We start from the raw sequence: 17,249 nt of genomic DNA, 5'->3' as shown, positions 1-17,249 counted from the left end.
GTTATATTCTTGTATATAGGGGGCAGTATTATAGTAGTTATATTCCTGTATATAGCAGTATTATAGTAGTTATATTCTTGTATATAGGGGGCAGTATTATAGTAGTTATATTCTTGTATATAGGGGCAGTATTATAGTAGTTATATTCCTGTATATAGGGGAGAGTATTATAGTAGTTATATTCTTGTATATAGGGGCAGTATTATAGTAGTTATATTCTTGTATATAGGGGCAGTATTATAGTAGTTATTCTTGTATATAGGGGGCAGTATTATAGTAGTTATATTCCTGTATATAGGGGAGAGTATTATAGTAGTTATATTCTTGGGTGGACTCACGCCTTGTTTACATTGTGGATTTCCTATATAAGAGGCGGGGCTAAACCGACTCCATCTACTTTATGTAAGTCTACAGCCGGAGGGCGTGTCCCATTACACATGGGAGGAGCCGATGGGCGGGGTTACCATTCTGGAATCGCAGACGGCTCGCTATTTGCCCATGTCTTTGCAATGTGGGTGTGGTTTGTTACCGGGGCGGGGTTACTGTGGTAAGGGCGGGGTTAGCGTGACTGTGTCAGTGCGGCGCTCAGCTGGTGTTTGGATCCGCTGTGATCGCTCTCTTCTTGGGCCTGTGACCTGATCCTCGTCCCGCTGCCGCCGCCGTTTCCCGGTGCTTTTAGTCTCTACGTTCCGAACCCGCCGGGTCAATGAGCCGTTCGCTCCGCCCAGCGCCGGGCCCGGGCCGATGGACACCAGCGACCTCTTTAGTAGCTGCAGGAAGGGCGACATCTTCAGAGTGCGGTGAGTGACAGCGGCCTTGGGGGGAGGGGACAGGTAGGTGGCACTGGCAATAGAGGGGTCTCCTATTTACAAGATATGGGGCACAGACCTGGACTCTCGCGCTGCGACTTCATTGCGACAAATGTCGCATGACCTCAGTCACGTGACAGAATTTTCCATATGACCCGATTTGTTTAAAAAAAACGGTGCAAAAGTTGCAATTAACCCTTAACTGCCCTGACCTCACAGACACGTAGGGTGCCCCAACCCGTGCCAGTCTATGGGCTGCAGTGTGGTATACTCTACCTGTCCATGTAGTGAGGCACAGGAGTAGTTGTCCTTATTGACTCAGGGTCTGACTTTAAACACTGTTTTACATCTAGAATTATTCTACGTAGAAAGTTTCGTCACTTTGTATATACGTCACTCATCTGGTACTGAATTTGAATTCTGCAGACTCCAGAGCTGAAATCTCCCAGCACTCCCTGCACAGAGCTGGTGATTTGCATTGTGGGAAGGGTGGTATTTATACCTGGTGCTGTACAGTCATCTGATGAAAGAAAAACACACCCCCCCCCCCCCTGTATTATAGGAGCTCAGCTATTGGGGGAGTGTCAGTCAACAAGCTTGCTGACTGTTTCCATTAATAACCAGCAGAATTGTGAATGCAGTGACTCGGCCGTTGTGCTGCGTCCCTGGTCAGTATGAATGTACTGGCAGAGTGCAGGAGCTGACGTGTTCTGCCACCTTTTGCCCGTTCTTGTATGTTGGTCGGTGCCCGCGCTGCTCCTTTTCTCCATCTTTTGTCCCCTCGGGGGTCGTGTACTTGTCTGGGGGACATTGCTCTGAGCTGTAGGGTGGTCGTCGGCTTCTTTCTTGCTTTGTTTGGGCGTCCGCCAGAGTGTGATAGGAGGAGGACGAGGCTGGTGACACGAGATCAACCCCCCTGTGCTGCACTGAGTACCCCCCTGTGCTGCACTGAGTACCCCCCTCTGCCCCAGCACTTGGCATCCGTCCTTCTCTGCAGATTGTATTTGGCACCGCACGGGATCTGCAATCTTTTGTTTCTTTTCCTTCAGATACCTTGTGGAGCAGAGAGACGTGGAACTGAACGTGCGGGACAAGTGGGACAGTACTCCGCTGTAAGTGCCGGGACCGGCCGCCTCCTGCGGGATCTCCTGACACCTCCTGCGGGATCTCCTGACACCTCCTGCGGGATCTCCTGACACCTCCTGCGGGATCTCCTGACACCTCCTGCGGGATCTCCTGACACCTCCTGCGGGATCTCCTGACACCTCCTGCGGGATCTCCTGACACCTCCTGCGGGATCTGCTAACACCTCCAGATCTCTGGAACTTTACACCTAAAAGGGTTTTATATAAATGAAGCAGAATCATTGCAATCCTGAAACGTCCGCTGCTTTCCAACAGACCTTGTGTTTTACTTCCTCGCTGTTTCAAGAGCTCTGCTTACTGTCTGTGAATGGTAACATTCTTGTTTACTCTAGAGGTTGAAAACCTGAACTGACCTAATACTCACAGCTGAGGGTTTGTTACAATTGTATTCAAACCTTTTTCTACTCAGTCCTCACCAGCGAACAGATAATACCATGCAGCACCAGTATCGCCACCAGAAGCGCCAAAAAAACTCCACTGTGCAGCGCCCAGATAACCTCCCCAACAGCGCCAAACGAAAAGCAAGTGTAGCGCAGCACCACATGCCTCCCCAGCGGCGGTAAAGACCACAGCGCAACACAACATGCCTCCCCAGCGGCGGTAAGCATCACAGCGCAGCACAACATGCCTCCCCAGCGGCGGTAAAGACCACAGCGCAGCACTACATGCCTCCCCAGCGGCGGTAAGCACCACAGCGCAGCACCACATGCCTCCCCAGCGGCGGTAAGCACCACAGCGCAGCACCACATGCCTCCCCAGCGGCGGTAAGCACCACAGCGCAGCACCACATGCCTCCCCAGCGGCGGTAAGCAGCGCAGCACCACATTCCACCACAGCTGCGCCAAACATATAAAGGGCAGCAGGTAGAAAAAGCTATTTTACCTGCTCAGCAAGGAGAATGTTGATGTGTCTGGTGCCTGAAGATTTGGGTCGGGGCAAGAGGCGGAGCTTACTGCAAGAGACCAGTGCAATCAATCCTATTGGCTCACCGTGGTCTCTATCACTGGGCCACCAATGACAATCATTTATTCGGAGTAGGAAGAGACAGGGTGGGATGTACCAATATCATGGGGGGGATCTGCAGTACTGCTGTCACTTTGCTACAACGCCGGTGGGGAATAAGTCGCGGGATCCATCACCCTCACTGTATGGCTGGAGTTCTGGCTTTACGTCAGTGTCCGGCACTGGGCGAGGACCCCACACTTAGAGACGCGCTGGTCTAGACAAAAATATATATATATATCGGTGCTGACCGTTTGCTACGATGTATCAACCCGGAGTCCAGACACCGACTACGGATAATTATCCAGACTGGACATGTTGTAGCAAACCCTCAGCTGTGTGAAGTATTAGGTCTATACCGGGTTTCAGCCTCTAAATGCAAACTGCAACTTTTTTACCGAAGGAAATAATTGGATTTCGGCGGTGATTTTATGTTGCTGTGTAGCGGCTCCCCGTTCTGGCTCATGACGGGGGGGGGGTCCCTTCTCTATGACGTCCATATGTCCTAATAGGGACTATGGACAGTGGTTGTCATCATGAGACATCCCCCCCCCCCTTTTAAGACAACACCTCTACGCTATGCCGTGTGTGACCCGTGGTTTTCCTCTTTCGCAGGTACTATGCTTGTCTTTGTGGACATGAAGAACTTGTCCGGTACCTTTTAGCCAATGGTAAGTTAGGAACAGAATCAATGATGGCTCCTGCAGCCACCACTAGGGGGCTTACTAGAGAGGGATTTATTATTGAGGTCAATGGAAGCTGTAGAACTATGCAATGAGCTCCCCCTAGTGGTGGCTGCCGGCAGACAGAATTGTATCCTGTAACTCTATGGCTGTGTGAAGTTATGCAGGAGATTTGCTGCTTTGTATCAGAAAAATGGAGCTCAGACCCCCATAATAATATACTGATAAAGATATTTCCTACATATATGAAAATAATCCATCCATAATGTTGGACGTGGTGCTAAAATATGGACTTGTATTTCAAGGCCAATTGTGATTCTCACTCGGATGAAGTGTTTTTTAGTATTTTGTAGATCATTTCTATTAATCGCTCTTGTTCTGTCTCAGGAGCGAAGTGTGAGGTGAACACTTTTGATGGCGAGCGCTGTTTATACGGAGCCCTGAGCGATACCATTCGTCGACTGCTGAAAGATTACAAGCAGATCACGGCGAAGTGCATGCAAAGAGATTACTACGATGACTTCCTGCAAAGGTGATTGGGCCGCAAATTCAATTATTTCCCTGTTATTTGTAGTAAAGTGAAATTCCTTTAATCTGGCAATTGATAATCCAGAAATTTTGCTAATCTGTTTTTTTTTTTTTTTCCCCGGCACGTAGTCCTTAAAAATGCATTAAATGTCCTGGAATGGCATAGAATAGAAATTTTAGGAAAAGTTAAAAGGGTTGTGCCACAAAACACCTGTAGCCCCTATCCACAGGATAGTGTATACATGTGTGATCGCTGCGGGTCCGACTGCTGGGACCTCCAGCGATTAAGAAGAACAAGAGTCCCCCATGAGAAGCACGGGACATCCGGGGTTTTGTGTCCGGCAGCTCCAAAGAGATGAATGGAGCGCCAGTCTCACTTGTGCACATGTATGACCGGCGCTCTATTCATTTCTATGGAGTTTCCAGACACAGAACCCCGGATGTCCCGTGCTTCTCATGGGGGACTTTCGGTCCCCTGTTCTTCTTATCGCTGGGGGTCCCAGCGGTTGGACCCCCAGCTATCACACATGTATCCCCCATCCTGTAACCCAACCCCTTTAATCCGCGCTGTACTTGATTCAGTGATCTGATGGGCACATGTGCTGAAATGTCTTAAAAGAACTGTGATTTCCTGATCTCACGTTTTCTGTCTCGGCAGACTCCTGGAGCAAGGCTCTTATAGTGACACCATGTTTCTCGTCCATGGGGAGTCATTCTGTGGCCACCGTTGCATCCTCAGTGCTCGTAGCCCCTACTTTGCTGAAATGTTTGAGACCAAGTGGAAGGGGAAAAAAATAATTGCTCTCAAGCATCCGCTGGTAAGATCGGGTGTTAAAAAAAATAAATAAATAATAATAATAATAATTTTAAAAAAATTATACCGAGATATTGCAAAAAATAAAAACAAACAAAAAAATGATTGAATAGAACTGCTTGTGTAGTACCACATTTTAGCCACTAGATGTCACCTTAAGCATAATTACTGCTGAAGTCCATAAGGCAGGTCCAGTCTATATATATATATATATATATATAATAGCCTTGCAGTAATATATTTACACTATACATCATGGAGGAATCATGCCGCGGTCATTGTACGTTATGTCTCTACAGATCAATCCAGCTGCCTTCGGCTCCATTCTTCAGTACCTGTATACAGGTGAGTGAGCTTTCATAACGATTGTTAACACGCAGCGTCACGAGATAACGGACCTGCTGGTGACAGTGATGCCGTTCTATGTCTAAATGCTCATCCTAATACTACTCACAGCTGAGGGTTTGCTACAGTTGTATCCAGTCTAGACAATCCTCTGTGAGCTAAACGCTCTGCGCTCCAGACTGTTACATTATAACAAGCTAACAGGACCGTATGGAGATTTTTGCTACTATTGTATTTGACTCGCAAAGGATTGTCTAGACTGGATACAATTGTGCAGCTGCGAGAAGTGTCGACATGTAGACCGGAATGTTTTAATTCATTGACTGCAAGCAGCGATCTCAAATGGTGATGAAGTGAATCCATTATAAAGTTGCAGAACGTTTCATTTATACAGTGACTTGCAGCGGCGTCTGCCGAGAAAAGCGTTTTCCTGCAGCGACTCCAATGCAACAAACGCAGAAGTCTTGTCCGGGGCAGGCGGCCCCTTTTAAGATTTATTTGCAAAAAACTTGATTTAGTTGCTGCCATAGATTCACTGAGGGGTTTGTCCATGAAAGCGGCGATCTGCCGTGTTTCCGCTCGTATCGCCCGTCAGTGAGGATTTCTGTAGTCACGACAGATCAGATCACCGGGGGCGTGAAGACTTTTAGTTTCTATTCCATAAGGTCTGATCACCGTCTGTGCTGTTCCTTCAGGTCGAATGGACGTCGATGTGGAACATGTGGAAGATTGTAAGAGACTGGCCAAGCAGTGCCGACTGCAGGATCTGATAGAGGAGCTGGAGGAAAAGTGCAAGAAAGTCTATGAGTTTGGTAGGTGAAGTCTCTCTATCTCATATTCGGCAGCCTACAAAGTCCATGGAGTGGGCCGGGGGTCACGGGCGGTTACAGGGTATGGCCGGGGGTCACGGGCGGTTACAGGGTATGGCCGGGGGTCACGGGCGGTTACAGGGTATGGCCGGGGGTCACGGGCGGTTACAGGGTATGGCCGGGGGTCACGGGCGGTTACAGGGTATGGCCGGGGGTCACGGGCGGTTACAGGGTACGGACATTAGTCACAGGGAAGGTTGGGGTCAGCAGGCTGGAGTTACAAGGTCCCTGTGACCACATCAGATCGGGGGGACGGCTCCCAAGACCTTTTGAGTAGATGGGGCCAATGTTGTGGCGCTCTAATCTTGCTGTATTACTAAAATAAATGCCCAACCCTTTCTCCACCCGTCCCTGCGCTGCGCCCCTGCACGTCCCTACGCTGCGCCCGTGTACATCAATCCACTGCAATGGTGGGGAGGGGGTTATCTGTGCAGAATATTCCAGTAATATTATAACTCCTTCCATCCGTCAGTGTCTTCCAAGCCTGGAACATGTGTGAAGGTCTTGACCGTAGAGCCCTCAGGGAGTGGACATTTGCACGAGGACCTGGCCATGCTCGCGGACTGTGCCCTGCCGTCTGAGCTGCGGGTGAGAGTTCTGTCCAGCGACATAAACCATGACGCATAAAAAAAACAAAACATTGTCTAATGTTACCGGTCTGTGCCCACAAGCAACGTTCCAATATACTTAGTGATTCAATTCCTCAGCGTTTTCAAGATCTCTGCTTGCTGTCAGTCCATGAGAAACCTATCCTGACTTGGTGCTGCTCACACAGCTGCAGTTTGTTACAATGTGTAAGTGCTGTCAGACTGGTGTCCAGGAGTGACATTTGTTCTGCTGATGTATATAGCTCACAGAGGATTATCTAGACTGGATGCAATTGTAGCAAACTCTCAGCTGTGAGAAGGACTAGATCTGAAGACTCTTTCAGTAATCTTGTATGTTTGACAGCAAGCAGGGATGTTGAAAGTATTGAAACAAAGTAGATCACAAAGTTGTAGAACTGTATATTATACAATGAATAAACGGGGGAGGGGGCGGTCGGTGGTCTATTAGGGACGGTGGCATTCGGATGAGGCAATGACCGTCATCATAGACCAGTGAAGGGGTTAATCTGTATGAAGGCGGCAGGGGTTGTGCGTCTGCCGGTGTGTGCAGGAGTCGGGCACAGTCCTGATCTCCGCTTTGCCCCGGTGCTTGATGCCGGCAGACGATTGTGTCCAGCGCACCCCGATGAATGGCCTTTAATCCCATTGGTGGATTGAAAACCCCAATATTTGTCTGTTTTTTTTTTTTTATTATTTTTTTTTTCTTTGGGATAAGAAATGTTTTCACTCCTCTGGTTCGTCCTGAGCTGTTATTGGAGTCACTTGACCTGGACGGCCTCGGACTCCCGGCTTCTAAATATAACATATTGGCCCGTGATCCGGGAACAGAATGTTTTTTTCTTGGGGGGTCGGCTGTGTATTATCCGTGTGCGAGGCCGCAGCTCTTAAATAACAAAATACACATTTGCAGGTAAATACACGACCTTGATATGTCAACAAGTGGTCAATCTGTCCTTGGGAAAGCTGGATAATACCAATATGGCCGCCATTATGACTTGCACAGAGTTTGTCACCCACATTTCCCACTCTTATATGGCTGCATAAGGCTATGTTCACACGGAGTATTTTGGGGGAGTAATATCTGCCTCAAAATTCCGTTTGGAACTTTGAGGCAGATTTTCCTCTCCCTGCACGCCGATTTTCGCGCCGTTTTTCGCCCGCGGCCATTGAGCGCCGCGGGCATAAAACAGCGAGAAATACGCTTTCTCCTGCCTCCCATTGAAGTCAATGGGAGGTCAGAGGCGGAAGCGCCCGAAGATGGGGCATGTCGCTTCTTTTTCCCGCGAGGCAGTTTTACTGCTCGCGGGAAAAAGACGCCGACGCCTCCCATTGAAATCAATGGGAGGCGTTCTCTGGCCGTTTTTGCCGAGTTTTGCGACGCAGTTTCTGCGTCAAAAAACTCGGCAAAATACTCTGTGTGAACATCCCCCTAAAAGAGTGACCATCTGTCTAGGAACTGCAATGGCTGCCATTAGCACGTGTCACTCAATGTTCCCATTCACTGACATCAATCGCAGATCTTCAAAATCGTGCGTCATTTACATCAAATCAGAAGCCTCTTTTTAAGGCCTGGACAAGACGACCTCTTCAGTAATGCGTATGGTATTTCCGTGCAGCCACTAGAGATGAGCTGCAGTACCGCGCACAGCCTATGTACAAGGGTGGCGCTGTTTCTGGAAAGCAGCAGCCATGTTTTTCTAAACTCGCACGCCTCCTTCAATATAACCTATTAAAGAAGCTAAACTAGTGGGTCCAATTTTGTCTGTTAACCCCCCTAAAAAAAGGCTAATTAGAATCCAGAAGTTAGCTCCACCCCCTGGACTCATTAGAAGCAGGTAGTGTCATGTGACTCATTCTGGCTCTGCTGGAGGGCTCTCAGTGAGGAGAGGGGCTTGTATGCCAAGCTTTTCTCCTGTCCCTTGTAAGGAGACTCAGAGAGGCTGTTTGGTGCTATTGCGCCCCCTAGTTTAGCATTATTAGAACTTGTCCTATGGTCTATTTTTAGGGGTTCTCTTTTAGGTAAATGGTCTCCAGCTGTTGCAAAACTACAACTCCCACTGTCTGGGCATACTGGGAGTAGTCGTTTTACCACAGGATAGACATTACTATTTTTGGTAGAAGATCCAATAAAAAGTAAAGCTCCGTGCGGAAAATCTGAATCCATGTGATGGAGCTGCGCCGCGTGCCCTCCGCCCTCCGCCCACACGTACCTACAATAATCCTGACACGAGTTTCCTGAGCGTCTCGCGCCCTCGTGATCAGACGCAGCCTGTAATTACATTGTTGCTCTCTCCGTGCACCTGATGTGTCTATTTTCTTGTCATCGGGACATCACATTGTGTACATTGTATCGTTCTTTATGACGCTGTTATTCTTCCCGCTCACGATCTCACGCGTTTCTCCGGTAATTGTCTGGAAAGTGCAGGTTTACGGCAAATACAAACGTACACATTATCTTTATACATTTTTAAAGAAACACACAACATAAAGGGGTTGTCCATATTCTCTATTAGGGCATATGCACCTCCTAGAGGGGAGGGGGTCCACTGTTCCCCCCCCCCCCCTCAATTACCACTGCAAAGAGTCTCTGCAGGACTCAACAAGCTAATTTATTACAAGATCAAATGGGCATCCTGTAATACCACATTTCTCCTGTAGTGGCCGCTCTTGGCAATAACACCCGATTGCCGGGATTTCAGATGATCGTCTGCGAATTCTTATTTAGATAAGTTGTTCAAATGGGAGAATCCCTTTTTATTGTGTTTTTCCTGTAAATAAAGCTTAATTGTCGTATAATGAAGAGTTCTGCAACTTTCTAATATACTTTGTTTTAATTTTTGAAAATATTTTTAAGATCTCTCATTGCTGTCAGTGAATAGAAACATTTGTTCATACCAAATGCTGACACAGGTGCATATTCTTTGACATTCAGAGCGAACTCTTGTAACGAACAGTGCAGCTGTGTCAGCTGGATCTGATCAGAAGTGGTTTTACCATCTCCGCTTCAGTAGGTCATGGGCACGTAGGTCGCAGGATGAATTAAGTTGTCAGATTTTTTTATTTCCACCAAACCTGCAGCGCGTTGTGGGTCCCCGTGGCCTCCGGTCACCTCGTCTGTTGCTTTGTCTCTTATAGGTTGGATTCGGGGAGCTGCCTTTCGACAGTACTGATAATTTCTCCAGTTACCCGGACCTCTGTTTCCAGATAATGGGCTACAATTTTCTCTGTCACAAGGTAACGCTTTATAAGATTTAGTAATTCCCTTATACAGGTCATGCAAGCTGTGGTGAAACGACAACTTCCAGCATGCGTTGACTGTCACAAGCTGTCAGGGCATGCTGGGGGTTGTAGTTTCACAACAGCTGGCGAGCCATAGGCTGAAGATCACTGTATTAATGGGTGCAGCAGCGCCCCCAAGGGGCTGGTTATAAGATGAGCGTCTCTTACCCTCCATAGGCAATGTCCAGCTCCAGTAGGGATCACAGGACTCCGTGCATTGCAGTATAGTACTATGGTGTAGTGCGACTATTCCGTTCGGTGGTGTGGAGAAGTTCTTACTGCTATTTCAATTCTCCGCTTTTAACCCTATTTTTTCCCCTCTTCCAGTCGTTTTTCTGTGGCCGAAGCGACTACTTTAAAGCTCTGCTCCAGGACCACTTCTGTGAGAGTCAGGAGCTGCAGACCCAGCCCAGCATCCCGGTCATCACCCTGCACAACATCAGCGAGGAGACGTTCACCCGCGTGCTCTACTACATCTACAGCGACGACACCGAGGTGAGATCTCCGCACCGTCCTTTGGCTGCGGTATGATCGGAGGGATTGATCGCTGGGGGTCCGACCACCGATCCCTAGAATGAGCAGGTCACAGGGATAGGTAGAGCACAGCGGCCCCCTTAGGCTCCTGTCCTACGCGCTACTACCCCCGGCTCAGCGCCATGTAAGAACCGCAACGCTGTCCCATTCACGTTTATAGGAAAACCCTTGTAGGCTCTGAACGTATCGGGCCCGTTTTCACCTGGCGTATGCCAAAAAAGTCTGCTGTAGGCCAAGCTGGTATACATTGCTATACTTTTTTTTTTCTATGATATGGCGTAGTAAAATACGCTATTCTATACAGAAGGTCACCGTAACAAAACCATATACCGAAAGGGATCCTTTTTTTATTTCGGAGTTCTATCAGCGACGTATGCCTATACAGTTACCAGATATATCGCAGACTTCCGTTAAAGGTATATGCTGGGAAATCCTCATGACGTACCTCCACGGAAGGCTCAATTAGTATGCGAACAGAGCCTTAAAGGAGTTTTCTGGGACCTCGTTATTATTTTGCATTCATGGCGTATTTAAGGTAATTATAATTGTCTTATTTTTGCATTTACAAATTTGTTTATTAAAAATAATACATTTTTCCATGAAAACTACTATTATAAATGCACTGCTCATGTTCTACCAGCAGGTGGCAGCAGTGAGTTATGCTGGCTGCTACAATGTTTCTACCTTCGGCAATCCATATCACAGTTGGTGGAATTTAAAGAAAAAAAACTCCAGTAGGAAGACGGAACGTCCCCCCCACCCAAACCGCTGCACGCAACGTAAATAAGAGAATTTAACTAGTCCACCACTAAGGGGCGCCGAGTCCTTTATACTACTGGAGATTGAGAAGTTAGTACATTGCCGTAACACTTTCACACGGGTAACGCTCTGATCCTGCAGTCGCTCGGCCGTCGCTATTTGGACCTTGTAGCATTATCGGTCACTGGGAGACTCCGAATCGGATAGATCCAGTAAAACAGCCATAGATATAATGACTGCATGGTTGTAACTAGCAGGGGTGCAGGCATGGCTATGGATCCCAGGGGTGGGGGCAGTGAGGGTAGCAGGCACCGGAGATAAGAGGGCAGGTGTTGAGTATTCAGGAGCTGAATAGAGGAAGCGGAAATAGGGTGGAAAATTCCTTTAATCCGGCACCTTATAGGGGTTGTTCAAGAGTCTTTCAAAAACAGCACCACACCTCTCCCCAGGTTGTGTGGGGTATTGCAACTAATCCCTATTCACTTTAATGGATCTAAGCTGCAATACCACAGACAACCCATAGACAGGTGTGGCGCTGTTTGTGAAAGAAAGAAGCCATGTTTGTGATTTAGTTAAAAAAAAAAAAAAAATAGTCCAATGTGGTGACCCCCTTTTTTTTGTTCTGACCCCTCCGCCTGTTCTTGGATCTTTGCAGTTGTCCCCGGAGAACGCGTACGAGGTGCTGTGTTTAGCGGACATGTATCTGCTCCCGGGGCTGAAGCGACTTTGTGGCAAGATCTTGGCGCAGATTCTGGATGAGGACAATGTCGTCACAATTTGGAAAACGGCAAAGCTCTTTCAGCTGACGCGGCTGGAGGATCAGTCCACAGAGTATATGGCCCGAATAATCGAGAAGGTAGAGAACATGCCAGACATACGAATCATAAGAACCGATCAACCTCTTATGTCTCCCACCTAATCTCTTCCAAGGGACTGAAAACCCATTATAACCGGCTGTCCAGTACGAACAGCGCCACACCTGTCCGTGGGTTGTATCTGGTATTGCAGTCTGGCTTCATTTAAGTAAATGGGACTCAGGTGTAATACCACAGACAACCCATGCACAGGTGTGGTGCTGTTTTTGGAAGAAGGCAGAGATGTTTTTGTAATCCTGAACAACCCTTTTAATCATTGTATAACGAAAAATGCAGCTGTCTTTTATAAAAAAACAATTTTTTTAATTCTTACATTTTTCATGATCTCTGCTTGCTGTCAGAGATTGGAAACATCATTGTTATTATTCAGAGGCTAAAGTCCTGTTCTGATCTAGTGCTGCAGTCTTCTGTGTTTGTTACAATGTGTCAGTGTAGGTAAAGCCTGTAGTCAAGGACCGGATAGAGATGTGTGCCGCTGCTTTGTGTAGCTCATAAAGGATTACATACACTAAGGCCCCATGCACACGACCGTGCCTGTAATCACAGCCCACGATTGCGGGCATGGCCGGCTGCCGACTGCCGCTCGCATGTCTGTAAAAAACACGAAAAAACAGACCTGCTCCATAATTTCCGGCACGGACACCCATCCGTAGCGCTACGGAAAGGTGTCCGCAACCAATAGAACTGAATGGGTCCGTAAGACTGTGGTACGGTCCGCGGTTTTACGGTCGTGTGCATTGAGCCTGATACACTGCAACTCACCTTCAGCTGTGAGGGCAGTACTGGATCAGGATGGGTTGTCTGCTTTGGAATAGAGACGTGTCTCCATTCACTGACTCATTTTACCTGAACGACCTCATTGTGTCATTGTTTACAGTGAGTCAATGGAATCCTTTCCATTCACTGACTGTAAACAATGATGTTGAGTGCCGTTAACGGTCAGTCTGGAGTGCAGCTCATTAAGCCCCCAGCGAATTGTCACGTCTGGATAAAACTATTGGATCGGGTTTCTGCCTCTGGATGTGTCCAATAATTTAATTCAATGACAGCAAGCAGAGATGTTAAACTATGAAATAGAGAAAAGTATATACGAAACGTGCAGAATTTTTCCTTATACAGCAGTAAAGCCTGTTAAAGCGTCCTCTCTCTTTTATCCCCCCCCCCCCCCCAAGCTGGTGGATTCGGATGAGTTTGCTTCTGCAGTACGAGAAGACGCTGCGGCAGTAGAGGAGCGGCAGGAGACGGACTCCATCCCGCTGATTGATGATATACGCTTCCACATCGCTAGTAACGTGCAGACCTATAGCGCCATCGAGGAAGCCAACCAGCGACTGGAGGCTTTGGAGAAGCTGCTGGGCAGCCTGGGGCTGGAGTGCTGAGCCCGGGAATGAAGAATTGCTTATCTTCTATTCTATTACGCTGACAGAGGTTTTGACGTGGCGTCCTATTACCATATAGCTTGGACCTATATGGGGTATAGAGCAGTAATGGGACAGTATGGCATCCCGGGAGATCTGATAGGCTAGTGTAGATACCTGGCTGGAGGCTGCACTACTGAACAAACCCTTAAGGTATTAAAGGGGTATTCCGCTTTCTGCAAAGAGTGTTCTCCTTTGTATAATAAATGGTTATAAAATGTTTCAATATATCTTTTTGTATCAATTCTTCACATGTTTCAAGATCTCTGCTTTCAGTCAATCCATAATGGAGAAATGAATAACTGTACTTACGATATAACATTATGATCTGTGATATCGGCATTTCTCTTGTACGGGTTGACTTATTTTTATGTACGGAAAATGCAATAGTTTTGTTGTTGTTTTTATGTCATGTTCATGTGATTTATACACAGGTGCACGGTTCGTTACAGTACAGTTATCACAGCTGTGTCTTGTAACGAGCCATGCACCTGTTTGGTCATTACCTGACCATGACAGATTTGTATCCACTGGAAGTAACCAATGACTATTTCTATTGTTTGACTGCAAGCAGAGATCTTGAAAACCATGAGGAAGTGATACAGGAAAAATATAGTACAGCTTTTATTTGCTGAGACTGTAATACGACTTTTGCACCAATAACAGTCCGTCAGTATAAGACCTGCTTAGTGAGACTGACAATCCGCTGGGTCCGCCGCGTTACCGTAATGTATTTAATAGTCACCACTGTGTGAAGTGCGTTTTATTTTGCTGTTTACATTGCATCATGTGACACGATTCAGAGGGGGCAATCCCGATCTAGACTGAGAAAGTAGAGAATATATATAGTCCGAGCGCCGCGGCCCCCACCAAACTATGTGGTGCTGGGAAAGCGTCTTATCACTTTGTTTTATTTCAGCCCGCTGCATTTTTATCCCGTATATAGTCAGTGACTGGTGATAGGTGAATCAATGACGTACGCCCCATCTTCTAGGCGGCATGTGTTGAATGGTGTTTTTAAAGGGGTGGTCCAGTATTAGAAAAACATGGCTGCCTTCTTCCAGAAACCAGACTTGTCCATGGGTTGTGTCTGGGATTGCAGCTCAGCTCCATTGAAGTAAATGGGGTTGAGCGGCAATATTACACACAACCTGTGGATAAGTGTGGCGCTGTTTTCGGAAGATGGTGGTCATGTTTTTATAACTCTGGGCAACCTGTTAAAACCATAAATTTTGCTCAATCCATTATTTTACAAATGAGTTGGGTAACTTTCTAAATACATGACGTTACTTATCCTGTACTGATCCTGAGTTACATCCTGTATTATACTCCAGAGCTGCACTCACTATTCTGCTGGTGGAGTCACTGTGTACATACATTACATTACTTATCCTGTACTGATCCTGAGTTACATCCTGTATTATACTCCAGAGCTGCACTCGCTATTCTGCTGGTGGAGTCACTGTGTACATACATTACATTACTTATCCTGTACTGATCCTGAGTTACATCCTGTATTATACTCCAGAGCTGCACTCGCTATTCTGCTGGTGGAGTCACTGTGTACATACATTACATTACTTATCCTGTACTGATCCTGAGTTATATCCTGTATTATACTCCAGAGCTTCACTCGCTATTCTGCTGGTGGAGTCACTGTGTATATACATTACATTACTAATCCTGTACTGATCCTGAGTTACATCCTGTATTATACTCCAGCGCTGCACTCGCTATTCTGCTGGTGGAGTCACTGTGTATATACATTACATTACTAATCCTGTACTGATCCTGAGTTACATCCTGTATTATACTCCAGCGCTGCACTCACTATTCTGCTGGTGGAGTCACTGTGTACATACATTACATTACTTATCCTGTACTGATCCTGAGTTACATCCGGTATTATACTCCAGAGCTGTACTCACTATTCTGCTGGTGGAGTCACTGTGTATATACATTACATTACTTATCCTGTACTGATCCTGAGTTACATCCTGTATTATACTCCAGAGCTGCACTCACTATTCTGCTGCTGCAGTCACTGTGTACATACATTACATTACTTATCCTGTACTGATCCTGAGTTACATCCTGTATTATACTCCAGAGCTGCACTCACTATTCTGCTGGTGGAGTCACTGTGTACATACATTACATTACTTATCCTGTACTGATCCTGAGTTACATCCTGTATTATACTCCAGAGCTGCACTCACTATTCTGCTGGTGGAGTCACTGTGTACATACATTACATTACTTATCCTGTACTGATCCTGAGTTACCTCCTGTATTATACTCCAGAGCTGCACTCACTATTCTGCTGGTGGAGTCACTGTGTACATACATTACATTACTTATCCTGTACTGATCCTGAGTTACATCCTGTATTATACTCCAGAGCTGCACTCACTATTCTGCTGGTGGAGTCACTGTGTACATACATGACATTACTTATCCTGTACTGATCCTGAGTCACACCCTGTATTATACTCCAGAGCTGCGCTCACTATTCTGCTGGTGGAGTCACTGTGTACATACATGACATTACTTATCCTGTACTGATCCTGAGTCACACCCTGTATTGGGCTATGTTCACACGCAAACTCAAAAACTTCTGAAAATACAGATCTGTTTTCAAGAGAAAACAGCTCCTGATTTTCAGAAGTTTTTTGAGCAACTCACGATTTTCGGGGCGTTTTTTACAGCTGGTTTTGGAGCGGTTTTCTATAATCAATGAAAAACATCCCAAGAAGTGACCTGCACTTCTTCTTTTTCAAAACAACCACATAAAAAAAACGGCCCATTGGAACAGAACGCTGTTTTTCCCATTGAAATCAATAGGCAGATGTTTGAAGGCGTTCTGCTTCCAATTTTTTTGGGCGTTTACGGCCCGAAAATAGGCCGTGTGAACATAGCCTTATATTACAGAATTTACAACTCGGATGGTCTTTATTGGAAATGGTCAGCAAGCTTGTTGACATTAGCTGAAATCCTATAAGACTGCTGACCGAGGTCTTGTGGTGTGCGGTGTTCTTCCAGGCTCCGCTCCCCTACAGTATTCATATTTTGCCGTTTCTATGTATTACATCTGGTTTGTGGCGACACGGCTGCAATAGACTATGGGGTCTCTCCAGGATACGTCCTATTACCGTATATCCTGGACCTACATGGGGTATAGAGCAGTAATGGGACCGGGAGATCTGATAGGCTGGTGTAAATGCCGGGCTGGAAGGCATTAGGAGTGTTCATTTTTACTGGGTGCAGAATGCAAATATTTAGGTTCTGCAGACACTGAACAAGCAGAGAATTGCGGGAGATGTGATCAGGGGCTCAGAATAGTGAGTGCAGCTCTGGAGTACAATACAGACTGTAACTCAGGATCAGTACAGGATAAGTAATGTAATTATGTACACAGTGACTCCACCAGCAGAATAGTGAGTGCAGCTCTGGAGTATAATACAGGATGTTACTAAGGATTAGAACAGGATAAGTAATGTAATGTATGTACACAGTGACTCCACCAGCAGAATAGTGAGTGCAGCTCTGGAGTATAATACAGGATGTAACTCCGGATCAGT

General features: G+C 46.6%; 1 protein-coding gene across 2 annotated transcripts; it reads left to right on the top strand.

The window, feature by feature from the left end:
- Positions 1 to 542: 542 nt before the first annotated feature.
- Positions 543 to 13,890, top strand: ABTB1 (ankyrin repeat and BTB domain containing 1). 2 transcript variants are annotated; one of them, XM_075831790.1, is made up of 12 exons: positions 543 to 800; positions 1,859 to 1,921; positions 3,572 to 3,627; positions 4,027 to 4,171; positions 4,826 to 4,985; positions 5,281 to 5,326; positions 6,022 to 6,138; positions 6,668 to 6,783; positions 9,939 to 10,037; positions 10,410 to 10,577; positions 12,031 to 12,231; positions 13,423 to 13,890. In XM_075831790.1, the coding sequence occupies exons 1-12, from the start codon at positions 745 to 747 to the stop codon at positions 13,627 to 13,629; spliced, it is 1,434 nt and encodes a 477-aa protein (XP_075687905.1). In that variant the 5' UTR covers positions 543 to 744; the 3' UTR covers positions 13,630 to 13,890. The 2 variants fall into 2 exon arrangements, with proteins under 2 accessions (XP_075687905.1, XP_075687906.1); XM_075831791.1 differs by lacking the exons at positions 543 to 800; positions 1,859 to 1,921 and adding an exon at positions 2,192 to 2,264.
- Positions 13,891 to 17,249: the final 3,359 nt, after the last annotated feature.

This window comes from Rhinoderma darwinii, chromosome 7 (assembly GCF_050947455.1).
Source record: "Rhinoderma darwinii isolate aRhiDar2 chromosome 7, aRhiDar2.hap1, whole genome shotgun sequence".
Lineage (NCBI taxonomy): Eukaryota > Metazoa > Chordata > Amphibia > Anura > Rhinodermatidae > Rhinoderma > Rhinoderma darwinii.
This window is presented reverse-complemented; position numbering and strand designations above follow the sequence as displayed.

Bases quoted from the DNA above. Each gene is read 5' to 3' on its own strand.
- ABTB1 (XM_075831790.1), top strand. From the start codon at position 745: ATGGACACCAGCGACCTCTTTAGTAGCTGCAGGAAGGGCGACATCTTC. The intron at 1,922-3,571 runs GTAAGTGCCGGG...CCTCTTTCGCAG, and splicing joins AAGTGGGACAGTACTCCGCT to GTACTATGCTTGTCTTTGTG. The intron at 10,578-12,030 runs GTGAGATCTCCG...GGATCTTTGCAG, and splicing joins TCTACAGCGACGACACCGAG to TTGTCCCCGGAGAACGCGTA.